This window comes from Lissotriton helveticus, chromosome 7, assembly GCF_964261635.1.
Source record: "Lissotriton helveticus chromosome 7, aLisHel1.1, whole genome shotgun sequence".
Classification (NCBI taxonomy): domain Eukaryota; kingdom Metazoa; phylum Chordata; class Amphibia; order Caudata; family Salamandridae; genus Lissotriton; species Lissotriton helveticus.
The window spans coordinates 72,153,794-72,181,368 of record NC_136068.1 but is presented as its reverse complement, the minus strand read 5'-3'; the positions used below and the strand labels follow the sequence as shown (position 1 = coordinate 72,181,368).

The 27,575-nt window shown below is 45.1% G+C and overlaps 1 protein-coding gene across 1 annotated transcript in view; it reads right to left on the bottom strand.

Annotated features, from left to right (window-relative positions):
* Positions 1-268: 268 nt before the first annotated feature.
* The window catches only part of LOC144766617 (uncharacterized), a 138,156-nt gene continuing 110,849 nt past the window's right edge, over positions 269-27,575 (bottom strand). The window contains exons 8-12 of the mRNA XM_078650401.1: positions 12,694-12,946; positions 7,463-7,600; positions 4,041-4,223; positions 1,831-1,959; positions 269-1,586 (exon numbers count right to left, since the gene is read on the bottom strand). Coding sequence (XP_078506527.1) covers positions 1,390-1,586; positions 1,831-1,959; positions 4,041-4,223; positions 7,463-7,600; positions 12,694-12,946 — 900 coding nt within the window. The 3' untranslated portion in view covers positions 269-1,389. The remainder of the gene's footprint in view (positions 1,587-1,830; positions 1,960-4,040; positions 4,224-7,462; positions 7,601-12,693; positions 12,947-27,575) is intronic.

Below are 27,575 nucleotides of genomic sequence, written 5' to 3'. Positions count from 1 at the left end.
CTTCTCAATTTGTTTTACAAGAACATCTCTTACACTTTTTCAAAAATACAGGTCTACATGACTACATATTGCCTTCTGGAATTAAATTATTTTGATCCGCCAGAGAGTCCAGAGACTGTGATAGACAAAAGTGGATTTTAAAGACCAGTGGATTAGTTGGGGGCAAGCCTCTAATAAATATTCATTGAAACCATCATGTACTATCAAACAAACTTTTTGTTTTCATTTTTATTTATCCTACAGGACATTAAACACGCCATACAGTGAATTGTATGTGTCAATAAAACATCTGTCAACTTTTGATTTCAAAGCATTAATCCAAAAAAATCTTAAGAAAAGAGGATATCAGACAAATTCTAAAATATTGAATTAAATAACAATACTTAGGGCAGCTTGCAAAAGAGCAGCATTTTAACTGTTTAAAATTCATTATAAGGCATGCTAGTGTCCACTCATTCCCATACGAAAATTTGGTGGTGCAGTCAAATCAAGTATTGCGGTAGGATGCATGCACATCTCGCCCTTTAAAAAATGGTTGTCACGCTCTAATATAGAGGAGATTTTATGATGTTTCAGCACTCAGATTAATTTTCATAGATAAAGCCTTCTTCAGGAAAATTGTAAGGATTCAATATGCTTCTTTATTCGCATTTGTACAAATGCTTCAAGGGGGGTTGTTTTGAAAAACGCTCCCCAAAAATAACTCAAAGGTTTGCTCCTAATAGAAGAATGGTTTGCAGTTTATCTCTGACACCTCTAGACGTTCTCATGTTAATAGCTATTTTAGGGAGATACGGTTAAAGTGGGATGCCCTTTTGATATTGGGACTGTAGTAAATATGAGTTGCCTCTCTTCAGTTTTTTTTGTTTAAATCCAATCTATTGTCATAGTCTAAGTAGGCTTAGGGATAAGGTGGGTCAGTGGCAATCCTCTACAGGAAAAAACTTTACAATTTCCTTAATTTAAAAAAGCACAAATCTCAACGTTTCACGCGTCACATTTCGAAATTAAGGAAATTATGGACAGGCAACTGCAACCACGTGGGGGAAACATACCGTGGAATGCAAAATCATAGATCAAGACTGAAATTAGTAAAAGTATAACAAAACCTTGGTAGTGCTGTATTTACTTGGCTCATAACTTCATGGCCCATTGAGGTACATCAATTGTCAGACCGTCAACAGTTTCTGCCACAACCTGTTCATCTCATTGAATCCATTCCTATCTCATCCCTCATGGTCTATGCTTTCTCCGCGGGCTTGCCGTACTCCCACAGTCTGGCGGCTCTCAGCATAGGCCGGATCAATCGTACATTAGTCCCAACGATGGAAGTAGGGTCCATCATCAGCATTTCTACCCTCAGAGGAGGCAAGGTCCTTCGGCCCATTTCTAGCCCCTCCACTCATCCTCTTCAGGCTGCTGGCTGCTGCGATTCTGCGTCTCACGGTTCTCTTCCGGTTCTCCTGTGCTCCTGAGTTCTTTTGGAAGGTCAGCATCAGAGGAGCATGACTGTATGACCAAGGTGGGGACATTAGGACAATTCTCAGAGGCAGTCATGGTTACCAGAGGAGGAGAGTGCATCCCATCTGCAAAGGAACATGACAGTGTATGAGGCAACAATAAAAATAATACTCCCTGAAGGTGCAAACAGCAGAGGAAAATCAACACAAACTCCAAACGGTATAACAAAAACAAGCAACACAAAGAGTGCCAAAAACAATCAGCACACAGTGAAGCAGACACAAACTGCCTTTCAAGCAGTGAATCTATACAGGTGCTGGAAGGACACTAGTGGGGACGGTATGTCAGGATTTGTGGTGTGTCAAACACCTGTTTGCAGAGAGTCTTCGAGGTCATTTTGGGAGTCTTCTTCACCTGGACGATATGTTGGTGCATCAAGCAAGTGAGGCTGCAGTTCAGGGGGCAGACCGCAAGGCTTTGGAGGGATATCTGGAGGTTCTACGAGGAGAAAATGTATCAAGTGAAGATTAGTTTCAGACCACACAAGGAAATGTAGAAGGAAAGAACAGTGGACATGACAGCAATAAAAATGAATACCTTTAAACAAAGCATAGGGACTACACCTCTGCTATCCATCTGTAGTTCATTACGCAGGCGTCCACAGGCCCACCCATGATTCTGAAGTGGCGGCTGGAGCCTGATATAAAGATAGATGATTTTGGCTGAGTTGTCATCACTTTGTGATTTATGGGTACACTTATTCCACTTCAATATCGACTCCAGAAAATCATGAAACCAGAATATTCTGGACAAAATATTGAGGACCATAATCTGGACAAGGGAAGTACATATGTAAGAATAGGTTTACTTTAAGTAACTCTCCATATATGTGCTTGACTTTATCCAGTGCTTAATTTGTGCCGGTGTTTGCTGTTATTTTGTAACACTAGCACGTTGGAAGACATTTCACTACATGGTGGTATTGTCTATTTTTTTTAAAAATCACACCAGTCTATCTATCTGTCTGTCTATCTATCTATCTATCTATCTATCTATCTATCTATCTATCTATCTATCTATCTATCTATCTATCTATCTATCTATCTATCTATCTATCTATCTATCTATCTATCTATCTATCTATCTATCTATCTATCTATCTATCTATCTATCTATCTATCTATCTATCTATCTATCTATCTATCTATCTGTCTACCTATCTATCTATCTGTCTATAAACCAGATTGACCAGTGGTGTTAGCCCCACTGGGCAGTTATAGCTAGGTCTGCATTTCCATAGGAAGAGAGAGCTTTTTTCTGTTTGCTGATAACTTTGGCGACGTTTGACGAATCTTCACAAAAGTTCCCAAAAAAGTTAATCCACCTAAACTCCCTCCTGGAACGTTTTGGGGTAATCCGTGAATCGTGAGCTGAGAAAAAAGAAGAGTGCCAAAATCAAAATTCTCCATTAATTTTTCATAGACTTTTCAGACAGAGCTGCAGCACAAATTGCTGAACGGAATTACACCAAATTTTGCAGGACGATAGATCTTGGTCCATAAAACGTGCTTTTTGTGACTTAGTGAAATCTGTTCATTAGTTTTAGTAAAAGTGAGGATCAAAAATATTTGTATGTCTATATGGCTGGGTTTGAGGGAGTCTTGCAAGAGTCCCTGGAATCCAATAAAAATAAATAGAGCGTTTCGATTGGCCTTTTTTTCCTTCGGCCAACTTTTTCCTGTACAAGTCAGGGTCCAGTGGGAGCGCTCACTCTGATTTGCAGCCTGCAATGTGAGGGAAAATGTTGTAGATTTCCATTACTTAGTCCCCTGTCCTGAGTTTAAATTAAAACAAAAAAATATAACGAGGTAGGATAGGGATTCCCCGACCTCTAGTCCTTCCAAAGGAATCAACATAAGCAATGAAAACAATCCCAGATGTGTTACTTCCTCACTGGATTTCAGAAGTGAAGTGGAGCTGTTGCCTCTCACCAGAACTAGCAAAGGGTCCTCTTATGGATATATTATTTCTCTCGAGGGAGACTCTGTAATTAGAAATGTAATGGACAGGCCATTATCATCCCTTCTTACCTTGTGCAGCTTTCCATAGTTTGTTTAGTAAAGCACCATATGATTAAGACGCACCACCAGGACCAATCAACTTGCCTTGCAGGGTGCACTTTTCTCTTGTAACACACTGTTTGCTACCTCTCACATTTTGTTTGCTTTTGATACTTGTACAAGTGCCACCATTGCCTACGTAACGTTTGTTCTTGTGCCTGAGTGTCTAGCATATATTTCAGTATCATACCTCTAATTGTACTTTGTTTTCTCTTGTAACCTGCACACTTGTCACTTTTTCCTCCTGTAATCCACCGTTTGCTACCTCATGTATTTTGTTTGCTCACATTTGTCACTTTTACCTCATGTAACTTAACGTCTGCTTTTGTAATTTGTTCACTTGTAACTTTCTCTTCTTGTATCATTACTGTTCCTACTGTGAAGCGCTCTGACGGCTTCAGGTAAAGTCCGCACTATATAAAAACGCATAAATAAATAAAAATAAACTTCTCCGCTCACCTTTCTTTTGCGACCGACCATCCTCGGGATCTTGGTTGGTCTCCGTGGCTTTGGTCTTTTCCATTACCGGTTCTGGAGCCACAAGATCACACATTAGAATCGGATGCCCCTGGCTCTCCCTCTGACAGCTGCCTCCGGGTGGGTCGTTCATCGGCAGACTGGCTATCTGAGCCTGGGAGATCCCTGTGAATGGAAGGACAACCACCATCACCGGGTTGTATTTTGTGTGGATTCATTTGTGCTCACTTGGCTGAATAGTGCCCCATTCCATGATGGACAGGTAAATGCTGGGCAGCACCTGTAGATAAACTGATCTCCACCCTAAGGGCCTAATTATGAGTCTTTCTGTTCTGTGTACCTTTGGCTCCAGAAAATATAGCTGTGTCCCACAATCCACACTCTTAGCATCTTGAAGAGAGGTCTTGATGCACTCAGATGGTCTCTGTAAATGAAAGGGCAGTTTGAAGATTTTTTTTTCTAAAATGGTGGATAAGTGGAGTTTTGAAAAAAAAAGCAAAGAAGTGATTGGTTGTTTGAAATGTTATTAGCTATAAAACTAGGGTGCAATTTTCTTTTTTTAAAAGCCTGTTATTTATTGGTTATGAAAAAGTGATAGAAAAGAACATTACTTAAGATAAGCTGGTATATTGACAAGTCAAGCACACTTGACTTGACTTGTGACTGCCAGACTCGCAGTGGGGCAGCAGTGGAGGTCTAGCCAACGCCGCACCAACTAAAAGTTGGGCGGTTGGATTGCAATTAGATTGCTGGCTCCACCAGGGAACCGCTGGTACCCTGGCGGTGGCGTGGCAATGAGGGCCTTTGCAAGATGCAGGTGGTGCAGCGGCGGCATCGCCATGCATATTACAAATTTCAGGACTGCCATTTTTTCTTGAAGATCTTTTCCTGCTGAAACAAAGGGGCCCTACAGGGCCCTCTGTGGCCCCTCAACTTGGGGATGCATGCAGGGGGGGGGGCACAACGTGTGCTCCACTGTATGCATGGGCCACGGTTCCTGCACGACATGGACATAACAGTCCATGATGTGCAGGAACCTGTGTGGCAATCCCACTTGAAAGAGGCACCACTGTGGGAGCCGCCATACCGCCTGCCCCCCAGACCCCAAAATTACTTGTAATCTGGCAGGTGGGCAGCAGCGACTCCTGGTGGTGCGGGGGAGCGGCGGTGGCGGGCCACCTGCCCCTTCACTGCCAAAAGTCGTAATCGGGCCCTAAGTGTTAAGGAGCAATCAGTACCCTATTAAATCTTTCAGGGCTGTACCTTAATGAGTAGAGCCCCCACCTAGCCTGTCCTCTCTCCACAGCCATGCTGCATGCACAGGAAACATAACCTCCACTGATCATCCCCTGCATTTAGCGGATCATTTGTATGTTGTGCTCCATGGTAGAGTGAGTGGGCGTTCAGAACAAAAGGTAGAGTGAAGTCAACCTCCTGTCACTCGAAGAGAGGGTGGGAGATATGAAAGAGAGAAAGAGGCACCATGGGAAGGGAAACACTAGAGATGGAAGGATCACTGACCATCGTATATGAGTAGACTCTGGAAGAGGAATGCAGTCGGGCGTACATTTAGCTGAACTGCTTTATCCAATAATAGGGAACCTGGGAGTGCACTTTTGGCAGCTTCTCTAGGAAGAGCCTCATGAACACTTCAAAGACATTTTGCAAACTGAATGGTGACAATTCCTGTGCATTAATGATCCCTCTCCATGCAGCCAGCCAGAGTCCACTCATATTTTTCAATCAGTAAACCTGCCCTCATGGGATAGTTTCTAAGAAGGTCAGTATGGTGCACAATGAACAGTTCTCCCTCACTGGCAGGTGTCTCAAATGGTAATATGATCCTGACGAAAAGCCACAGGGGAAGGCCTGAAACATGTAGACCTGGGGCAAACACATACATCATATTGTGCACCTCCCACCACCCCTTCATAATCATACCAGCCACTTGTTTCAATAACATTTAGGGGGCGATTCACAGAACTACCTTAAGACAAAATCCTAAACTTACTACTTTTGGTATTCACAGAAGTTAGGATTTTGTCTTAAGTTTGTCTTAAGACAATAAGACAAACTTAAGACAGACTGAAGATAGACTTAAGGCAAAATCCTAACTTAAGCCTGTCTTAAGTCTGCCTTAAGTTTGTCTTAAGACAAACTTAAGACAAAATCCTAATTTCTGTGAATACCAAAAGTAGTAAGTTTAGGATTTTGTCTTAAGTTAGTTCTGTGAATCGGGCCCACGGTTCCTAGTGGCCAGGTATTTTTTAAGAATTGTGTTCACTATCTCACTGACCCTTCCACTCCTATTTTTAGCAATATAGCCCACATTTCCCAAACAGTGCTCCCACGTATCTGTCTGTCGCAGCACGCCCCGTCCCACAGCGGGCGGGAAGAACCCGATTATGAAGCATGCTACCTACTAAGGGGCCTTTTGGTGGGTGAGGTGTATTTTAAGAAATCTTTTCCCTCAGGGAATATCAACGCATCTGGAATTATATCAGTTTTTACTCTCTAGTGGATTTCTTTTGATTGATTTATAGCTTTCTCAGATGATCATACAGGGGCCGTTTCACAGAACTAATCTGAGATAAAGTCCTAAATTTACTACTTTTGATATTCATAGAAATCATTTAGTAGTAGTAAATTTAGGACTCCTAACTTTACTACTACTAAACTGAGACTAAATCCTAACTTTATGACTTTCGCTATTCACAAAAGGCATTTAGTAGTAGTAAAGTTAGGAATCCTAACTTTACTACTACTAAACTGAGACTAAATCCTAACTTTATGACTTTCGCGATTCACAAAAGGCATTTAGTAGTAGTAAAGTTAGGAATCCTAACTTTACTACTACTAAACTGAGACTAAATCCTAACTTTATGACTTTCGCGATTCACAAAAGGCATTTAGTAGTAGTAAAGTTAGGAGTACTAACTTTACTAGTAAATGCCTTCTGTAAATACCAAAAGTAGTAAGTTTTGGATTTGATCTCAGATTAGTTCTGTGAATCGGCCCCACAGTGTGGTGTCATTTTGAGAGCTCTTTCTCTCCTATAGGTTTGCATGCTACTCCAGAATCCATAAAGGATTAGTGTTGAATTAGTATAGTGAAATCTGAAAGTAATTTGAGTGGTGGATAGGTTGGTCAGTTATTTGGATTGAGAAGGATAGCGGACAGATAAAGAGGGAAAAAAGGTTTGCATTTATATAGCGCTTGTTGCCTCTGATGGGGTGTTGAAGCGCTTTTTTGGCGAGTATCATGATACACCGGAACCCATGTACATTTTACAAATATCCTTTGCCAGGCAGGTTCTCAGATGGGCAGCCTGGCACACATAGACAGTTCTCCCTAGCCCCAGGTGTCTCTGATCACAGTCCATCCCACCTCTTCAAGCCTCTTACCCAGCAGGAGGATGCCATTCGATGCCAGGTTGCCTGCCTGTCGTTTCTTGTTGCTTGGCGGGAAGTTGTCACTGTACTCATTCATCAGCACTGAGCAGCTGCCATGGAGTCTGGTATTGACCTTGTGAGTCTCTGAAACTGAAAACATTACTTTATCTGAACTGATGGTCAGAAGCAGAGACAGTGGGCACTGCCCTGATACTGTCATCCACACGTCTGACTCTTCCAGTACATGCCCTTGGACACTGAGTGCCCATGCCCACAAATATAAATATATCACTGACAGTTCCAATTTTGGATCCCCAATATTCGCAATTTGACATTCCTTAATCCCTCATACCAAATATGGTTCAGAATAGACAACACATAATTGATTTATAGAAATGCCTGAATTAATATGAACTCCTCTTGATTAGTCTAGGTGCATTTCAATTCCTTTGGTTTTAGCTCATCTGTGCCTTTAGAGGCTGAGACCAATCATATGTATATATACCTTCCCTCACCCCGAAAGGATAAACAGCCACCATGCTAGGAAATGTCGCAATTAAAGACACCAAACACACACCATCCTGGGGGCGTTTGAGCATGTTAGGGCTCTATGGTGATGACACAGTGAGTTGGTGAACCTCAACTGTGACTGGAAAAGGTGATGATGGAACTGGTCGAATTCATCTGGACGACTGGTAACTCTCTGGGCACATACCATTTTATTGTTTTTTCTCATCTGCACCGTTACAGACAAGAAGCAACCATATGGAAGTCAGTCGTGGGAACATGCCAAACGGGGATGTACAGAAAAAACACTAAACCAGATATTCTGTGAACCGGAACACACATTTTGTGATGTGGTATTCATGTGTACACAGATAAAATGTTAACATTCAACAATCATTAATTTATAACAATCCCCTACACCACTTAGCAGCCTAGATCCATGCACGTACCTAAAACTCCACAGAATAGAAAGCTGGAGTTCCATACCAGCATGGATGTATACAGCACAGTACACTTAAAATTCCACACCGAAAACTGGCATACAGTACTCGAATATGTCTCTTTACAACACGTGGCATTACCATGCGGTAGGTAACAACGCGGTTGTTACAACGACTGAGTTGTTACCACGCATGGCTTTACATTGCAAGTCATTTCTATGACTTGCGCTAGATGGCGCTCTGGACTTAGGTATAGTATAAATTACTACTCCTACTCCAGTTAGTTCAACAGCCGGGAATGTGTTGGATTTAAAATCCAACACATTCCCTGGTGACGCACGCCACCTAGCGCAAGTCGTAGAAACGACTTGCATTGTAAAGCCACACGTGGTAACAACGCGGTTGTTGTAATGACCGCGTTGTTACCTATCTGCGTGGTAACACCCACGTTGAAACCGCTGTTTCTCGTTTGCTCGCATCTTGGAACCTCTGCCCTCAAGCTGAGCTGCAGTGCCCTCTCCCATCTGCTGACCTTAAGAGTGTGTGTGGTTTCCCATGGTCAGACTTTGTTCCAGGGGAAAGATTTCAACTATGGATGATGCTGGGAGGGCATGGAGGTGTGCCAACCAACATTCGTCAAAGATAAAGAGAAGAACAGACAATGCTCGGCTGGATGGTGCAAGGCACTGGGCTCTGATCCTCCTACAAACTGGGTGGAGGTGATACGTGTCCCACAGAAAAGGTGTGGACATCACTGCAGAGAACCTTTGAGAAAAAGGGCTACTTTTGTACTAAGAGGTGCTGCAACTACCCAGGGTTAATACTGGATCAGCAAAAGTCTTTCAATGTGTTCTTCAAGTTTAACTTCAAGAGTAGATCTGGTGCCCATCTCTGTATTGTCACAGGGGGATGGTAACTGGTAACAAAGATTGGGAGAAGAAAGTTTTATAAAGCGTGGATGCTCTTGGCGCAGTACATCCCTCCATGAAAATAAGGGAGACACTGGTCACTTCCTGCCACAGAGATCATGAGCTTCTTAGACAAAGGGTCGCTCTACAAGATCTCTCCTTTACTCTACCTGTTGAATGTATACATTGTATATGTTAGAGGAGGTAGCATCTATTGCAATCTTCTGCTCCCTGCATGACAAACTCTACACTCTCAACTTAAATCGAGCCACAGCACAGCCGTGTAGTAGGAGAACGCAGCGGGCATGCTGGCGGCGCACCTAGGATAAGCCCGTTTATCCCTCCCTCTCCCGTCCGCGACTCGCTGAGAACAGGAGTCAACAACTACGGTGGGTCAACTTGTCCCAGCAACTTCATTCTCTATAAAAAAAGAAATATATCCATCACCAATGATACGCAGCTATCAATAAAAAAAGTACCACACTTGGGTTATCCCTACCAGGAGATAATCAAACCTCAAGGAGGACCTACAGTGGTCAAGAACATGGTTTACTGAAATACCTGTATCCCACAAAACATGTACCTGAAATTAACAAGATGCTGATTGAAAATAATGTAGACTCCCTATTACTCGTGGAAATGTGTCTGATAGATTTGTAAGTATCTACTGTCAAGCGCAAGGCTAGTCTAAATTATAGGGTTCTCAAAACTAGGATACAATGCCGAAATAACATTCCACACGATGAAGATATAACAAACTACAGCTCAGTTTCCAGCCCTCTCAAATGTGGGCAATAATAATAATTATGATATGCATGGCCTTGACTCCAGACCAAGTTCACCCAATTGTTTGAACTGCCTGTATTACCAAAGGTTTTTTAGACTGTTTTTTTGGAGAAATTGTGTTGAAATATGTACTTTTTTGCCACCATTTTCTCAAAAATGTCAAAAGGCATGTGAGAGAATCCTATAACACAAGGGCTGGAATATTTCACTAGTGTGCTTTCAGAACCTATGTCTTTGTTTAGCAAATGCATGTGAAAATTGCATCATCTCATCATACTTTTAAAGAAATTATAGGGTAAAAAATGTTGGGGCGGCGTTAGCTGGAGTTCCAGGTGGGCACTGAACCCCATCACTTGCAAAGACCACTGGGTGCTGCTGTTGCTACGTGGCTGCGGTCTTCATTAAATGCCCGTCTATTAGTCAAGCCCTTCAACTGCCCAACTCCCCCCCCCCACACTCACTTTGGTGAGCACCTATATCTTTATCCTATTTAAAGCACTGGGTAAGGTTATGGATAAGGGTGATGGTGTGGTAAGAGTGGGGTAAAGGTAAAGAATAGAATAAGGTTTAATGTACAGATAGGATAGGCTTTAGGATATGGGTAAGGATGAAGGTAAGAGTAAATAATAAGGTTAGAGTTAGGATTCAATATACAGATCACAATACACAGCATTAGGATAAGGGTGATGGTTGGGTCAGGGTGAGGGTGAGGGTAAGAGTAAGGAATAAGATTGGAGTTAGGTTTAGACTAAGGTTGAAGATACAGCTAAGGGTAAGCGTTAGGATATGGTCAAGGGTTATGGTTAGGTAAGGGTGAGGATAAGCATGCGGAATAAGGTTAGAGTTAGGATTAGAATATGGTTTCGGTTACAGATAAGGATAAGCGTTAGGATATGGGTAAGGGTGATGGTTAGGTAAGGATAAGAGTAAGAGTAAGGAATAAGGTTAGAGTTAGGATTAGTGTAAGGTTTAGTACACATATAAGCATTGGGATATAGGCACGGTTTAATATACAGATAGAATACTCTTTAGGATCTGGGTACGGGTGAAGGTAATATTAAAGAATAAGGTTAGAGTTAGGATTAGAATAATATTAAATACACAGCTAAGGGTAAGCGTTAGGATATGGGCAAGGGTGATGGTTAGGTAAGGGTGAGGGTAGGAGTAAGGAATAAGGTCAGAGTTAGGATTAGAATAAGAGTCAATACACAGAATACAATACACAGCATTAGGATATGGGTAAGAATGATGGTAGTGGAACGATAAGGGTAAGAGTAGGGAATAAAAAGATAGGATTAGTGTAAGGTTTATTATGCAGATAAGGGTTAGGATATGGGCAAGGGTGATGGGTAGGTAGAGTGAGGGTAAGTGAAAAGAATAAGGTTAGAGTTATTATTAGAATAAGGTATATGATAAAGGTAAGTATAGGCGTAGAGATATGGGCATGGGTTATGTTTAGGTATGGGTAACAGTAAGAGTAAAGAATAAGGTTGGAGTTTCGATTAGTGTGAGGTTTAGTATACAGATAAGCGTTAGGATATGGGCAAGGGTGGTGGTTAGGAAAGGGTGAGGGTAAGAGTAAGGAATACGATTAGAGTTTGGTTTAGAATAAGGTTTAAGACACAGATAGGGTAAGCATTAATATATGGGTAAGGGTGATGGGTAGGTAAGGGTGAGGGTAAGAATAAGGAATAAGATTAGAGTTAGGATTAGAATATGGTTTCAGATACAGATAAGGATAAGCGTTAGGATATAGGTAAGGGTGATGGGTGATGGTTAGGTAATGTTGAGGGTAAGAGTAAAGAATAAGTTTAGAGTTAGGATTAGAATATGGTTTTGGATACAGGTGAGGATAAGCGTTAGGATATGGCGAGATGTATGCGACAATACTTGTCAAAGTTGTGACATAGACCTGACCAAGGTACCAGCATCAGAGCCAGAGTCTGTCTGTCTGTCTGTCTGTCTGTCTGTCTGTCTCTCTCTCTCTCTCTCTCTCTTCCTCTCCTATGAGAGTCTCCTACTGATGGTTTTCTCCAACAGGTGATTATTTACATAGTGCACACTTTATATGCAAGCAATATGGCATGACAACCCCTTTCACCAGAGTTTGAGGTTAGGTTGACTAATTACAATGCCTTGCACCTGATGCTCACCATAACATAGTTCCTTACCTTCAGTACTGTATGAGATACTTGATTAGATGCACACAATATCCTCTATTCCTAATGAAAGTGTCCATCAGCTTTAATTAGCCAAGAAGCTATCCCTGGCTTCCGTATTGCTACCCTTAGCACGGGTCTCAGATGCAGCAGGAGCAGAAAGTATGAAGACCTCTAACACCCTGTTTACTTTTTGTCATTTAAATGCTTGGCTTACCCACTTTATAACAAATGAGAGGTTTTTGAAGGCTGATGGAGGGGGAATAGGTCAAACCTCTGATGTCATCAATGGTCAAATGGTGCATGATGTCACTACCACTACCTACCTAAGACATTTTGGTGAAGTGATGTCCATGTTAATAAGCCTAGTCACAAGATCCAAGCAATTTTCTTCACACTCTCATTGTTTGGGCCAGTCTGATGTTGTCACTTCCTGTCCTTACCTGTTTTGCTTTCCATTGGTTGACAGAGAGAACAGACCGAGGTCCCCCATTCGCTGCTACTGGGAGGCATCTCCAACGTTACAGCAGAGCTCCACCTCGACACTTTGTCCTCTGCTACAACCAATGGCGAAGGAGGACAACAGGTCGTTAGCCTGGTCACTGGTAGCTCCAGGCCTCCGTTTAGCAATGGCGTCTCCCTGGTCAGGCCCATCTTCTCCAATGCCAACAGAGGAGTGTTATTCTCTTGTAGAACCTGAGGAGGTCAAACCGAGAAGTCAGAAGAGAACTGGAAGTGGGCACCTGTAAAGGTTTCCTAAATTGGGGCATTAGGCTGTCACAAATGAAAGAAAATGGCGTCAAGTGTCAGAAAACCATGGTGGAACCCCGAATGTGCAGACGCGCCATGAAAATCTACTGATCTGTGGAAAAATGAAAAAATATGGAATCGCGGACATTCTTCCTTTACAATCCGAAATTATATGGCCTGTCCTAGCATTCTGTGACCAGACAGTGATAATTTGGGATGAAGAACTTGTTCACTACCGGTGTCTATTTCCCTGAGAAACAATTGACTACAGAACTGCGGAGCCCAAGTAAACCTACCAGAATTCCACGCTAACCGCTGACTGTATACAAGTATCCAATATAGGTCCCTTGCATGTACATTTATCCCAATGGCACTCATGTTGAAAATGCTGAAAACTGGTCCTGTTTGTGTCCCGTTGGTGTCATGCAGTGCAACCACATCTAAGAACAGTCTACAGACAATGCCTCGTTCTGTTGGGAGCAGTGTTTAATTTGTAAAATATTAAGTGTCAAGGGTCTGACCAGGAGGTCACTGCAGCTTGCACCACACATCACCTTTGTCATTGCTACCAAAACAACTACTAACCATCTCTCTTGCATGTAAATGCGACAGTTCAGATTATTCCAGGTCCCCAAAGGAATGGCTGGGGAGGCAGGGATTAGCACTATTTTAATGTATATTGTATTGCCAAACAACTGTTATTCTGCTCATCTCTAAATTAGATGAACTGCGCCTCCATGTGGTAGACTGTCAACACCATACTTTTTACCGGTTAGGTGCCAAGCACCGGAAACCAATTGAGTGCCAGTGCTGAGCCCCCGGAAAGCACCGGCTAAAATTAAGCACTGGTTGGGAGTAAGCAGAGGTGAAAGTGGTACAAAGTAGTGAAACCATGGTCGGCAGATCAGGAATGGACCAGCAAAGAGGAAGAGGGAAAGAGGAGAAGAGGTTCTGCTAGCAAAGGTGGATATCAAGTCTGCATAAAGACTGGTGCCTGTACACGCGGAGAGCTACCATGCGCTGGGGTTTGCCATGGATCTTTCCTACCTTTATATCTGCCTGTCTGGGGCCCTTTAGTGTCATGCGTTATCCTCAACCACTTCAGCACCTTATAGGATAAGAGCTGTGAAAGGAAGAGAGTCTGTGGGCGGATCTATGTCACACTATCGAGTGACAAAATATCGACCGGCAACAACATCGAGTGCAGACTATGGACTCCTGATACCTCTTCAACACAGGTAAATAAGGGAAGTGTCCATTACCTACTCTTAACTCCACATCTACTTACCTTAATTAAACACATCTTCACTGGTTTCTCATGATTTATTTATCGTAACGCTGCGTAGATGCGAAGTTAGGAATAGTAAATCTACACTTACCAATACATACTTGCCTGGTCGATCAAGTGATAGTCGATAAACTGCACTTGATAATGTCGCAGGTGGACTTTCTACACTGGATATGGTGGTAGAACACCCTGCAGAATTTGCACACTATGTTAATGTGTTTTTCTTCCTTAGTAGAAGAGGAACCAGTGAGTGTGAGTTGCTGGTGATCACGTCCATTGCCATGACTGAGAGACAAGGTGATCGGTGAAGAACAATCAACCTCGTTTCTTACTAGGCTAAGAACTAAGGGCCTGATTTAAATCTTGGGGGACGTGTTAATCCATCACAACGGTGATGGATATTTCTTCCTTACCGATATCCCATCCACTGAAATATAAATCCCATTATATCCTATGGGATTTATATTTTGATCCCATTATATCCTATGGTATTTATATTTTGATCCCATTATATCCTATGGGATTTATATTTTGATCCCATTATGCCCTATGGTATTTATATTTTGATCCCATTATATCCTATGGGATTTATATTTTGACCCCATTATATCCTATGGGATTCATATTTTGATCTCATTATATCCTATGGGATTTATATTTTGATCCCATTATATCCTATGGGATTTATATTTTGATCCCATTATATCCTATGGGATTTATATTTTGATCCCATTATATCCTATGGGATTTATATGTTGATCCCATTATATCCTATGGGATCTATATGTTGATCCCATTATATCCTATGGGATTTATATGTTGATCCCATTATATCCTATGGGATTTATATGTTGATCCCATTAAATCCTATGGGAATCATATTTCAGCAGATAGGATATCCGTCACCATTGTGACCAAGATCTAAATCAAGCCCTTAGAGATAAACAAATGAAGAAAGCCGACCCTAAGTCACGTGCCTGTCTGTCTTACTCTCTACTAATATATTTCTGGAATTGTCCAGACTTTACCGGGTAGATCACCACCTCCCATTCTTTGAAACCATATCCCTGCAGCCTAACAATTAACTAATCTCCTCTATACTATTTAACTATTCATTCTACCTGTTATTGACGTAAACTCAATATTGATCACACCTAGCACCTACAAATCTATCATGAAGAAACTGGATTAAATCAAGGAATTATTTTCTTGAGAGCACAAGGTTAATCCCACTAACCAGTTGGCTTCTAGAGTAGCCTGCTACCCATTGTAAAGCACTTCAATACCTCTTTAGGGGTATTAGGTGCTGTATAAGTATAATTACAGCACAATTACAAAAATACAGGTAAGGAGGGGTATAACACAGGCCGCTCTGCCCCTAAGGCATGGGGGGCCCACGCTTCTTGGGGCACCGCAGTCAGCCTGAGGCCTATGAATATTCATGCAATATGGGACTTAATACATTCTGCGGGGGGCCTCGTCATTTTGCGCTTGCCACTACAGCTAAGACGTATTGCTGGTTGCCCCTAAACAAGATGAAGGCCTTCACGTACGGTAAAGCAAAGTTTATATTTCCCTGCATAAGTTTGGTAAGTTTATAAACTTCCTGTATTTTCGTCTCTGGAAGGTTTCTCTCACAAATTATCCACAGATCCTTAAACTTAGCGACTTTTGTGATGCTTGTGAAGCCTGACATGCTTTGAAGAAACCTTCACAAAGTAGGTGGCTTGGTAATTTTGTAACTTAACACTTCAATTATTGGAGAGTGGCTGGAAAAGTGACCTGGATGGTAAGTGACAAGCTGAACTTTGTCTCTAAAGTCATTCCTTTTGCATACCCTACTTAATTTGAGCCTGTGGTTTCCGGTGCTGAGCACCAGGACTTACTCATAAACAACGGTGCTTTTCATGATCAGCAGTTAAGAACACATTCATTTATGGTAGGCACAGGGAGATTAAGTGATTTGCCCAGAATCACAAGATGTTGAGGCGATGCTGAGTTTCGAACCTGGTTCCCAAGCTCTGAAGTCGACAGTTCTGGTCATTATGCCACACCCTCTCCCCACTTTCATGGTTAGTAGTTTTTTCTGTTGTGTATATGTGTAGAGAGGTGAGGCGAAGAAAAACAGAGAGCTAGAAATGTATTCAGGCACAGCAGGGACCACACACTCTGCGGGAGATGCACTTTTTTCTAGTGCAACATGGCTCAGCAACCACAGTTACACGAGGAGAGAGCGTGGCCGCACGCTAGCTACTAAGATATGGCTCTACTGCTCTCTTACCAAGTGCTGACATATTTTTGAGTTGCCTAGCGCCACACAAACACCTTTGCAGCATAGAGCAAAGGCATGCGTGTGTGATGTCCCGCATAGGTTTTGCACAGGCAGGGGGCCCTTCTAATATTAAAAAAGAATCCTTAGACATACTTAACAACTTTTCCGACAATGTGTGAAAAGTTACGAGAAATAAAACCATTTCTACCTGCAGCTCCAGGCACAGTTAATAATGGATGCCATTCTGGAAAACTGTCCTGCAAAAGCCACAAGGCCATTTTGAAACTGTTTCTTGAAATATGGCGCCCTCTTGTGGTGGGCGCCGTAACGCTCTGGCAAACGTCTTAAAATAACATAGTGAGTTGCATGTTGATGGACGAGATTGGCTCTATGCTGGGAAACATCGTTTACAACACGGGGGTTACAGCGCGATGCTATTACATCGCGGTTTTCACAATGCAAGTCGTTACAACGACTTGTGATGGATGGCGCTCTAGGACAACAAATAGTATAATTTACTATCCAACACCTTCACTACTGTATGTAGACTGGAGTCGGAATAGTAAATTATACTACTCCTAAGTCCAGCGCCCTCCAATGCAAGTCGTTGTAACGATTTGCGTTATAAAAACCGCGATGTAATGTACCACGATGTAAATGTATGCATTGCAACATCATACATCCCTCTGTGCTGGGCTCTATGTGGGCTTTGGCTGCAGGCTCATGTGCCCTCTGCCAGCTCCCGTCGAGGCGCGAGAGCGTCACGTGTTTACTGAGGAGACCTGTGTGTGTGCCCTGCAGTCACAAGTTCGAACCCTGGAATGCAGCTCTTCGGGCTAATGCAGATGCTGCAGATGTTTGTGTGCACTCTGCGGGTCACAGGTAGCAGCCCCAATAAAAAGCTGCGTCGGTTTGGGCACCTGAAGCAGAGATGTCTGTGCGCTCCTTCTCATTTCCTCCTTCCCGGGGGCGATAAAAAGAAGAAAACAAGTTATTGTCCTAGTATGAAAGTGCAGGCCGCACTGAGCACCCAGTTACAGTCATGGGAACATGTGACGTGCTTGTTTTCGCCCTGAGTTCAAAACAGGGTTTCTTGACTCACGGCACCGCCTTGACCCCAAAACCGCGACGCGGGAAATGTTTGAGAGGAAGGGTGCAGGCAGGAAACCGAGGAGGGGCCCGGGCGAGCCTGCCGGGGGGGTGAAGGGCGTCATGGGGGGCACGTGGTGCTACTTTCCTAGGGCGAGGGTTTCTCTTGTGGCGGAGGGAAGAAACATGCAATCATAGGTGGAAAATATGCACTTCTGAACTGCGTGTGGAGAAGGGTCGGGTGCACTTTTGCAAAAGGAGCTAGGGAGGTGCACCCTGAGAGCTGAGTCTGGGGGCAAGAGCTGCAATATTAGGGTTGTTTCAGTCCAGATCTGAGGTGCACTGTCAGAGCGCCCCTTTCTGTCTCATAATTGGAACAGCAGGCACTGCTGGGGGCAGGACTGAGGTAAAGCCCATTGTGAATTCCAGTCAGTGCTAAATTTTTAGTAAAATAAGTGCCATGGCACTCGTCAGGAGGCCTCTGCAGCTTGCACCCTCCAGTGCGTACTCATATATTCTTTATTGTCCAATTAATTAAAATTGTTACAATTTGTTACATTTTTATACATAAAGTAAAAGTGAAAGGATGAAAGAGGATAAAAATAAACTTCTAAAATTCTTAGCCATCAGGCGAGTTCCAGCTGGGATGTCTGGATTCACAAAAATCGGTCAAATCGTAGCAACAGCAACCAGCGCCCCTGCCAGCGCTGTCAAAGGCAGTACCAACACAACAACTAACTAACTATCAACAACTAACAATCACACTCCTACAAATGTGGAAATTCAGACTATTCCATGCCCTCATAGCTACAAGAATGTCTTGGGCGACAGGTATTAGTAATTTTAGTTTATATTGAATTAATAATCAACTGTTGTTGTGCTCATCTCGAAGTTAGGCAGACATTGCCACCTTGTGGTAGAACGTTATAAGTGTGGATGCTGACATTTAAGTACCGGTCCTTTCTGGACCGGAAACAAGCATCCTGGGACCGGTTTCGGGGTATGTCACCCTTCATTAGCCAGGCTAGCTTGAATCCAGTGGCACAGAGAGCAAGGGACCCACGTCTGGGCGTACCCGTCACACTGCTCTCCATGCCACTGGACTCAAGTTATCCTGGTTGAAGAGGGGTGAAACCCTGAAACTGGTTTTAGGATGCTTTTTTCCAGTCCAGGGAGGACTTGGCTTGACAGTTCGGCCTGGACTGTTCCCATTGGGCGCAGGGTCAAGACTGATTTGCATATTGTCTGGGTTCAAACTGGAATGGCATGGTGAGCAAAGAAACAATGGATTTAGGCCCAGATCTCTGCACTGGGGTGAATGTATGACATTGTTCTGCATTCTGACCATCAATTGTTTTTGCATTTGTCACCCCGAGTGGGACGGGTATGCCCAGATGTGAGTCCCGTGCTCTCCACACCACTGGACTCAAGCTATCCTGGCTGAAGAGGGGTGAAACCCTGAACGGTCCCAGGATGCTTGTTTCCAGTCCAGGGAGGACCTGGCTTGGCAGTTTGGGCTGGACATCTCCCATTGGGCGCAGGGTCAAGACTGATTTGCATATGGCTGGGTTCAAACTGGAATAGCATGGTGAGCAAAAGAATGATGGATTTAGGCCAAGATCTCTGTACTGGAGTGAATGTGTGACATTGTTCTGCATTCTGCCCATCACCTGTTGTTTTTTTTTTAACTTAGAGAAGAACACAACAACAGTTGTTTATTAATTCTATATAAACTAAAAATTACTAATACCTGTCGCCCAAGACATTCTTGTAGCTATGAGGAGGGCCTGGAATAGTCTGTTTTGTCACACTTGTAGGAGTGTGATGGTTAGTAGCTGTGTTACTACAGTCGTTGGCTGCGCTGGCGGGGGCACTGGGTGGTGCAAGCTGCAGAGGCCTCATTACGAGAGCCGTGGCACTTATTTTACTAAAAATTCAGCACTTACTGGAGATGACATGGGGCTCTACCAGGACACCTCAGTCCAGTGCCTGTTGTTGACATTCTGAGACAGAGGGGGGCTCCGACAGTGCCCCTCAGATCTGGACTAAAGCAGCCCCTGACGTTGCAGCCCTGCGCCCCAGACTCAGCTCTCGGGGGCACCTCCCTAGCTCCTTTTGCAAAAGTGCACCCCGACCCTTCACCTCACGCAGTTCACAAGTGCATATTTTCCACCAGTGATTACATTTTTTTTTTGCCTCCCCAAAGAGTGAAACCCTCGCCCTAGGAAAGCAGCACCCACGTGCCCGCCATGAGTGCCCTTCACCCCCCTCAGGCTCGCCCGGGCCCCTCCTCGGTTTCCTGCCTGCACCCTTCCTCTCAAACATTTCCCCCCGTCGCGGTTTTGGGGTCAAGGCGGCGCCGTGAGTCAAGAAACCCTGTTTTGAAGTCAGGGCGAAAGCAAGCACGTCACATGATCCCACGACTGTGACTGGGGGCGCGGGTGCGGCCTACACTTTATACTGGGACAATAACTTGTTTTCTTGTTTTTTATCACCCTCGGAAGGAGGAAAGGAGAATAGATATCTCTGCTTCAGGTGCACCAGCCGAACAGCTTTCTATTGGGGCTGCTACCTGTGACCCGCAGAGTGCACACAAACATCTGCAGCATCTGCATTAGCCCAACGAGCTGCATTCCAGGGTTCGAACTTGTGACTGCAGCAGGTCGCACACTGGTCTCAGTAAGCAGGTGATGCTCTCGCGCCTCGACGGGAGGTGGCAGAGGGCATATGAGCCTGCAGCCAAAGCCCGTTTAGAGCCAAGCACAGAACCAAGGATTTTTTTTTTTTTTATTTCAAAATATTTTATTGAAAATAAAATTTTACATATCCATAGAAAAGACATTCTTAATACTGTACTGGTCTTGCAAGATTGCGGCCTGGCGGGGCCTGAGAGAGAAAAAGGAAAGGAGAGAGAAAAAGAGGGGGGGGGGGGGTAGGTTGGTTATCGTTCCAGGTATGCGTCGAGAGCTTCCCACATATTCTCCTTGGCTGTATGATTTGCCGCCTTTTGCTTGGCGGTGATATTATCTGCCCCCCTGAGGAAGGTTACCCAGTTGAACCAGCGCTTGAAAGTGGCTTTGCTGGTGTCCTTCCAGTCACCCAGAATCGTTTTCACTGCAGCCGTTAGAAGGACATCGACCAGGTCTCGTACTTCTTTGGACTGGAGTTCTGTCGCTAGGAATGCAGTGGCTGCCCCGGCTAGTCCTCTTTGTATCTTACTTCCCGTTATTGTGTCTATGACGTTGTAGACCTTGCCCCAGAAAGCTTTGACTTTGGTGCACTCGAATAGCATGTGAGATAGGTCTCCCGTGGCACTCTGGCAGTTCCAACATGTGCTGTTATCGCTGGCTCCAACCCTCCCTAGTTTCGCTGGTGTCCAGTGCAACCTGTGAAGTAGCCAGAATTTGGTTTGTGCTAGCTGTGGTGTGATTTTGTTTTTGGACGCTGTCGTCCATAGTTTGGCTCTTTCCACTTCGTTCAGCTGTCTCTGTATGGTCTCCTCCCAGAATGCCAGCGTCTTGTTGTTTAGGGTTGTGGTGCGTGGTGTGATTAGCTTGTAGATTTGTGCTATTTGGTGGCCCGTCTTGTTTAAGTTTTGTGCGTATTGTATGATGGTGGGTGTTAGTTTCGTTAGTCCTGCTTTGGTGACAGCTGCTTTTATTTTGAGGAATTCGTAGAACTCCTTGTTAGGCAGGGAGGTTATCTGCTGTAGTGCCGTGTAGGTGAGTGGGGTGTTCCCTGCCTCTAGTTGCGAAGGCGTAGTGATGCCTCTGCTTCGCCATACCATGCTGTCTAGTGTTTTCCCTTTGTATGTGACTTTGGTGTTATGCCACAGAGATTCCCATTTGGTGCCTTTGATACTCACTGCCATTTCCCTGTCTACTCTTAACAACGCTATCTTTGTGTTGTGAATTATTGTGTTTCTGGCTTCTGGGTGCTTGTGGGCCGTGAGGGCCATGATTGGGTCTGCGCCACCCAGAAGACACCTTTCCAGGTCCAGCCACACCGGCGTGTAGTCTGGTGCGGGGGCAATCCAGTGCAGACCCTGTTTTGCCAGGGATGCCTTCTGAAAGGCTTTGTAGTTTGTGAGGTTCAGTCCGCCTTGTTCTTTTCTAAGTCTGAGTTTCGCTAGGCTCATTCTTGGTTTTTTCCCTCCCCAGAGGAATATGTTGATGCTTTTGTCTAGGCGTTTGTGGAATTCGGGTGTGAGTGTGAGAGGCAGCATGGAAAGCAAGTAGTTTAGCATGGGGGTAACCATCATCTTTATAGTTTCGATCCTACCCCACCAGCTTATGAATTTGGGGCTCCATGTGTCCAGCTTGGACTTAATTTTTTTTAGCATCGCTTCCTCGTTATGGTCCAGTGTCGCCCTTAAGTCCCTTCCGAAAAGGAGGCCTAGGTATTTTAGGGGTTTTGTTTGCCATGCTAGGCCGGATGTACCCAGGACATCCTTGGTTGTGTGGCAGTTCATCGGTTTGCACTCGGATTTCTCCCTATTGAGCTTATAGCCTGAGACATGTGCATACTCCTCTATTGTTTGCACGAGTGCCTTAATTGACTGTTCTGGGTTGTTTGTGGTGATCAGAATATCGTCTGCGTATGCCGCTAACTTGAAGGCTTGCCCCTCTATCTGCACCCCCGTGATCCGGGCATTTGACCTGATCATGTGGAGGAGTGGTTCCAGGGCGAGCAGGAATAGACCCGGTGATAGGGGGCAACCTTGCCTTGTCCCTCTCTCTAGTATGAGTGTGTCTGATGTGGCTGCGTTAACTACCACTCGCGCCCGGGGGTTTTTGTACAGGGACATGACCATACCCCTGTATTTCTCGCCTAGACCAAACTTGAGCATGCATTGGTTGAGGAAGGGCCATGAGACTCTGTCGAAAGCTTTTTCCGCATCCAAAGCGATCATGACCGCCTTTTCCGCGCTGTTGGCCGTTCGGTTGATTAGGTGGCATAGCAATCTGGTGTTATCTTGCGATAGTCTGTTTTCCAGGTAGCCCACCTGAGATTTGTGTATGAGCGCGGGGAGAAGTGCATTTAGTCTGGCGGCCATGACTTTTGCATAGATTTTGCAGTCCACGTTAATTAGAGAGATTGGTCTGTAGTTGTGAGGGAATTGGGGGTCCTTCCCTTCTTTGGGGATGACAATAATGTTTGCCTCCGCCATTGAGTCTGTCATATTTCCGTTTTCTGCACATGCTCGGAATACTCTGACAAGTGTGTCTTTGAGTAGCGGTTGGAATTGTTTATAGAAGGTGGCTGTGAAGCCATCTGGTCCTGGGGCCTTGTTGCGTTTTAGTGAGTCTATGGCCATCCCAACCTCCGCTTTAGTTATATCTTGGTCTAGGGCCTCTCTTTGTTCGTCGCTTATACTGGGTAGGTCCAGGCCTCCCAGCAGGCTTGCCCCGCCATCCGCATCTAGCGATGTGTCCGCTGTGTATAGTTCTTTGTAGAACTTCCTGAATGTTTCGAGGATATGTTTATTCGCTGTGTGTGTTTTATTGTCTGCGTCTGTTATTGTGGCTATGCAGTGCTGCCTTTGCTTGGCTTTCAGGTAGCCTGCTAAGGCCTTCCCTGCTTTATTCGCCGAGCATAAGTTTATGGATTTGTATTTGTTGATCCACGTGGATGCCCTCTCGCTTAGGATTCTGTTTAGCTCATATTTTTTCTTTGTTAGCGTTGTGAGTGTGTTCCTATCTGTTAGGTTGGCCGTGTGGTTCCTTTCTAACCCCTTGATCTGCTCCTCCAGTTCCTTAATTTTTTTGTTTCTGCCCCTGTTCATGGGTGCTTTGATGTTTATGAGTTTCCCTCTTATTGTTGCTTTAAGCGCGTCCCATAGTGTCGCTGGCCCTGTGTCAGCTGTGTCATTAAATTGCAGATATTCTTTGATCGCTTCCTCTATTTCCGTGATATTGGCAGGGTTTTCGAGTATGTCACTGTTAAGGCGCCATCTCCTGCTCGGTGTTTCGTTATGCTTGCCACTCAGGGAGAGGGATACGTGTGCGTGGTCTGAAATTGTGATGGGTCCTATTTCCGTCGTGTCAGTCAGGTGTGTGTGTGTGTTGGACATGAGTAAGTAGTCTATCCTGCTGTATGAGTTGTGCGGGTGCGAGTAGAAAGTGTACTCTCTGGCGCTCGGGTGTTGTAGTCGCCATGGGTCCGCTAGTGAGAGTTTGGCGCATAGGTTTTTAAGTATGTTCTGTTCTTGTGAGGCATGACTAGGTCTGTGTGGGTGCCTGTCAGTTGCGTTATCCATCGCCTGGTTCATGTCACCTGCCACGATTAGTAGTTCGCCCAGTGGGACCTTGCTAAGTTCAGTTTCTAGATCCTCCCAAAAGTTTTTGTCCCCTGTGTTTGGCCCGTATATATTGGCTATGTGTACCCTCTCATCGCCTCTGTTGATTGATGTGATCAGCCTCCTTCCCATGGTGTCTGTTGTGTTTTCGTTAGCCTGGAACTTCCCTTTCTTACTGATCAGAGTAATGACCCCTCCCTTTTTGTTGACTGCCGGTGAACACAGTACTTCGCTTATCCAGCTGGCTTTCATTCTGTTTGCGTCCTCTGCGGACACTCTAGTTTCTTGCAGGACGTATATGTCTGCCTTCAGTTTGTAAAGGTAGTCTAGTGTTTTCCGTCGTTTGACGGGGTGGTTTAGCCCTTTGACGTTAAGTGACACTATCTTTATGTCTGAGGCTATCTGTGCCTGGCTACTATTGTCGGGAGCCATCATGGTGTGCTGACTGTGTCGCTATACCTACGTGCACCCGTTGTGTATTGCCCCTTTGCTCTATTCTTGCCTGGTGGCAGCCACGACACACACGCCTCCCCCTGAGGTGTTGGATGGGATGGGGGTATAGAAAAGAGGATAGAGAAGAGAAAGAAAGAAATGTACATCCGCCAGGCTCTGATTGTCCATGCAGCAGGGCCTCCCCCCCGACCCCCTCCCCCCTTCCGCCCCCCCTCCCCCCTCCCCCCTGTCAACGTACTGTAAACGTGCGACAGCAACGGTTCCCGCCCTCCGCTTCCCCGGTTCCATAAAAAGTCTGAAGTGCCCCCGCCCCTCCTTGCCCCCGTGCTGCGCTTTTAGGCAAAGGATATGGTTGTCAGATGTCCAAACCCCTGTTATTGACCTTGTGTGGTTGTCCATGCTCCGCTGGGTTTGACAGGGTGGGGGAGTTCAGTGTCTCTACACATGACCAAAAAAAAACACATTGTTGAGGTAGTTCTGTTCTCCGATGCTTTACGTCCTTTCCTTTCCGTCCCTTCCTTGAGGTAGTTGTTGTACGCCTTCCGCTTTGCAGTGTCCTTTGCCGCCGTGTCATTTGCCGCCCGCTGCCCCCTTCTCTTCCGTCTCTGAGCTATCTGATGACGCTCTTCTTTTTGCTGTGCCTGGCGTTGTTTGTTCCATCTCCTCCAGCTCTGGCTTCCTGAGGTATCTACGTAGTTCCGCTGGGTCGTCGAACATACGTGTGTCCTGCCCGTCTGCTATCCTCATTCTTGCTGGGCCGACAAAGCTGAACGTTATCTTTGCTCTCTTCATAGTGTCTCTCAGCGCAAGGAAGCCTTTCCGTGCTTCCACTGTGCTCCTTGAGAGGTCTTGGGTAAAGATTATCTTCTTTCCTTTCCAGATGGGGGCTTGCCCTCTTCGGGCAAAGGTGAAGATTGCATCAGTGTGGCTCGACCTAAGGGGTTTGCAGATGATCGTTCTAGGCCCTTTCATGTGCGGTTGTTTTGTTGCCGGGATCCTGTATGCCTTGTCGATCTCCAAGGCTCTTTCGAATTTTATGCCTGTCAACTTGGGTATCAATGTTTCAAGCATTGCTGCGCATGAGCCCAAACCTTCTTCCTCATCTTCTGGTATGCCTAGAATCCTGATGTTCCCCCTCCGGTTTTTGTCCTCTTGCTCTGCGAGCCTTTTCTGCAGCTCGCTGGAGACCTTGGAGATATAGCAGATGTCTTTGTCCATGATGCCTGACTTGTCTTCTATATCGCTGATCCTTCTTTCTGTCTCCGCTACTCTGCTTGCCGTTTTGTTCTGGTCTGCTCGTATGGCTGTGAGCTCTAGCTGGACATTGTCCATTGAGATCTTTGTGGCCTTTGCAAGGTCATTGGCTTCCGTTATTTTTTTTACGAGCTGGTCCATCGCAGACTCTGTGCTTTGCAGATTTTTCGTTTTGATCGGTGATTCCAGGTCCTTCCTGATTTTTTTGTTATCGCCGTTCATTGTCTCCAGGCCTCTTCTTTCTTGGTGTATGGACAGTCTCTCTTTCTTCTGCAGGTTATATTGTGCTTCTTTTGGTGGGGTGGGTTTGGCAGTCGCAACCTTGTCCGCTTTTGCCTCACTGCCAAAAGTGAACCTGCTTGGCCACCTTATAGACCTTGTCCTGGTCTTTCCGGACGCCAGGGCTACCGCTCTGGGTCAGGTGTTGGTCCCTGGTTTGGTCTAGCGTTCCCACCTAATTGTCGCCGCTCAATTGGTTGTGCCTCCTCTGCCCTTCGCTCATTTCGTTGTGCCTAACCTGTACCTGCCCTAGGCAGGCGGCTAGGTGTGTTCTGCTCTGGCCAGGGAGCTGCGTTGACGTGGTCAGGTGGTCAGGTGTTGGGTCGCTTTCTGACTGGTTGTCGCACCGTGGCTGAGAAGCGCCGAGGGTTGTTGTGCCCTCGTTCCCACTGTTTCCGCTGTGGAGTTTGCCTGTTGTGCCGTTGTACTGTTCCTCCCTTCAAAGATGGCCGCCACTATGTTCGTCTTTCTATGCGGTCCTACGTTCTCCCTTATTTGGTACCTGATGTTCGGCGCTTGTCCTTACAAGGTAAGCTCGTCCACCAAAATCCAAACAGGCCCTGTTATTTTAAGACGTTTGCAGAGCGTTACGGCGCCCGCCACAAGATGGCGCCAGATTGCAAGAAACGGTTTCAAAATGGCCTTGTGGCTTTTCCAGGACAGTTGTCCAGAATGGCATCCATTATTAACTGTGCCTGGGGCTGCAGGTAGAAATGGTTTTATTTCTTCTAACTTTTCTTACATTGTCGGAAAAGTTTTAAAGTATGTCTAAGGATGCTTTTTCATATTAGAAGGGCCCCCTGCCAGAGCAAAACCTATGATGGACATCACACAACTTTGCTCTATGCTGCAAAGGTGTTTGTGTGGCGCTAGGCAACTCAAAAGTATGTCAGCACTTGGTAAGAGAGCAGCAGAGTCATATTTTAGTAGCTAGCGCGCGGCCACGCTCTCTCCTCGTGCAACTGTGGATGCTGAGCCGCGTTGCACTGGAAAAAAGTGCATCTACCGCAGAGTGTGTGGTCCCTGCTGTGTCTGAATACATTTCTAGCTCTCTGTTTTTCTTCGCTTCACCTCTCTACACATATGCACAACAGAACCAACTACTAACCATGAAAGTGGGGAGAGGGTGTGGCATAATGGCCAGAGCTGCCCACTTCGGAGCTTGGGAACCAGGTTCGAGCCTCGGCATCGGCTCAACATCCTGTGATTCCGGGCAAATCACTTAATCTCCCTGTGCCTTCCATAAATGAATGTGTTCTTAACTGCTGATCATGAAAAGCACCGATGTTGACGAATAAGTGCCGGTGCTGAGCACCGCAAACCACCGGCTCAAATTAAGCACTGCCTCCAGTGATGGGATATCGAGAGAGGATGTAGGTGAAATCTGAGGTACACTGACAGAGGTCTGTGTGTGTCACACTACTGCAGTATCTGTGGGTGCTGGAGGTCAGTATACTGAAGTGCACGAGCAGAGTCTTTTGTCTCTCCTTGAAGAAATATCTAGGGGTGAGGCAGGACTGAGGTGCTTTGTCAGGGCCTAGAACTAGAATATCATGGGAGGTGTAGAAATGGAAAAAATACTTCTGGAACCCAAACAAAGAGGTCAAAAGGTTACAGCAGAAAAGGGGGTGGAGCAACAAGG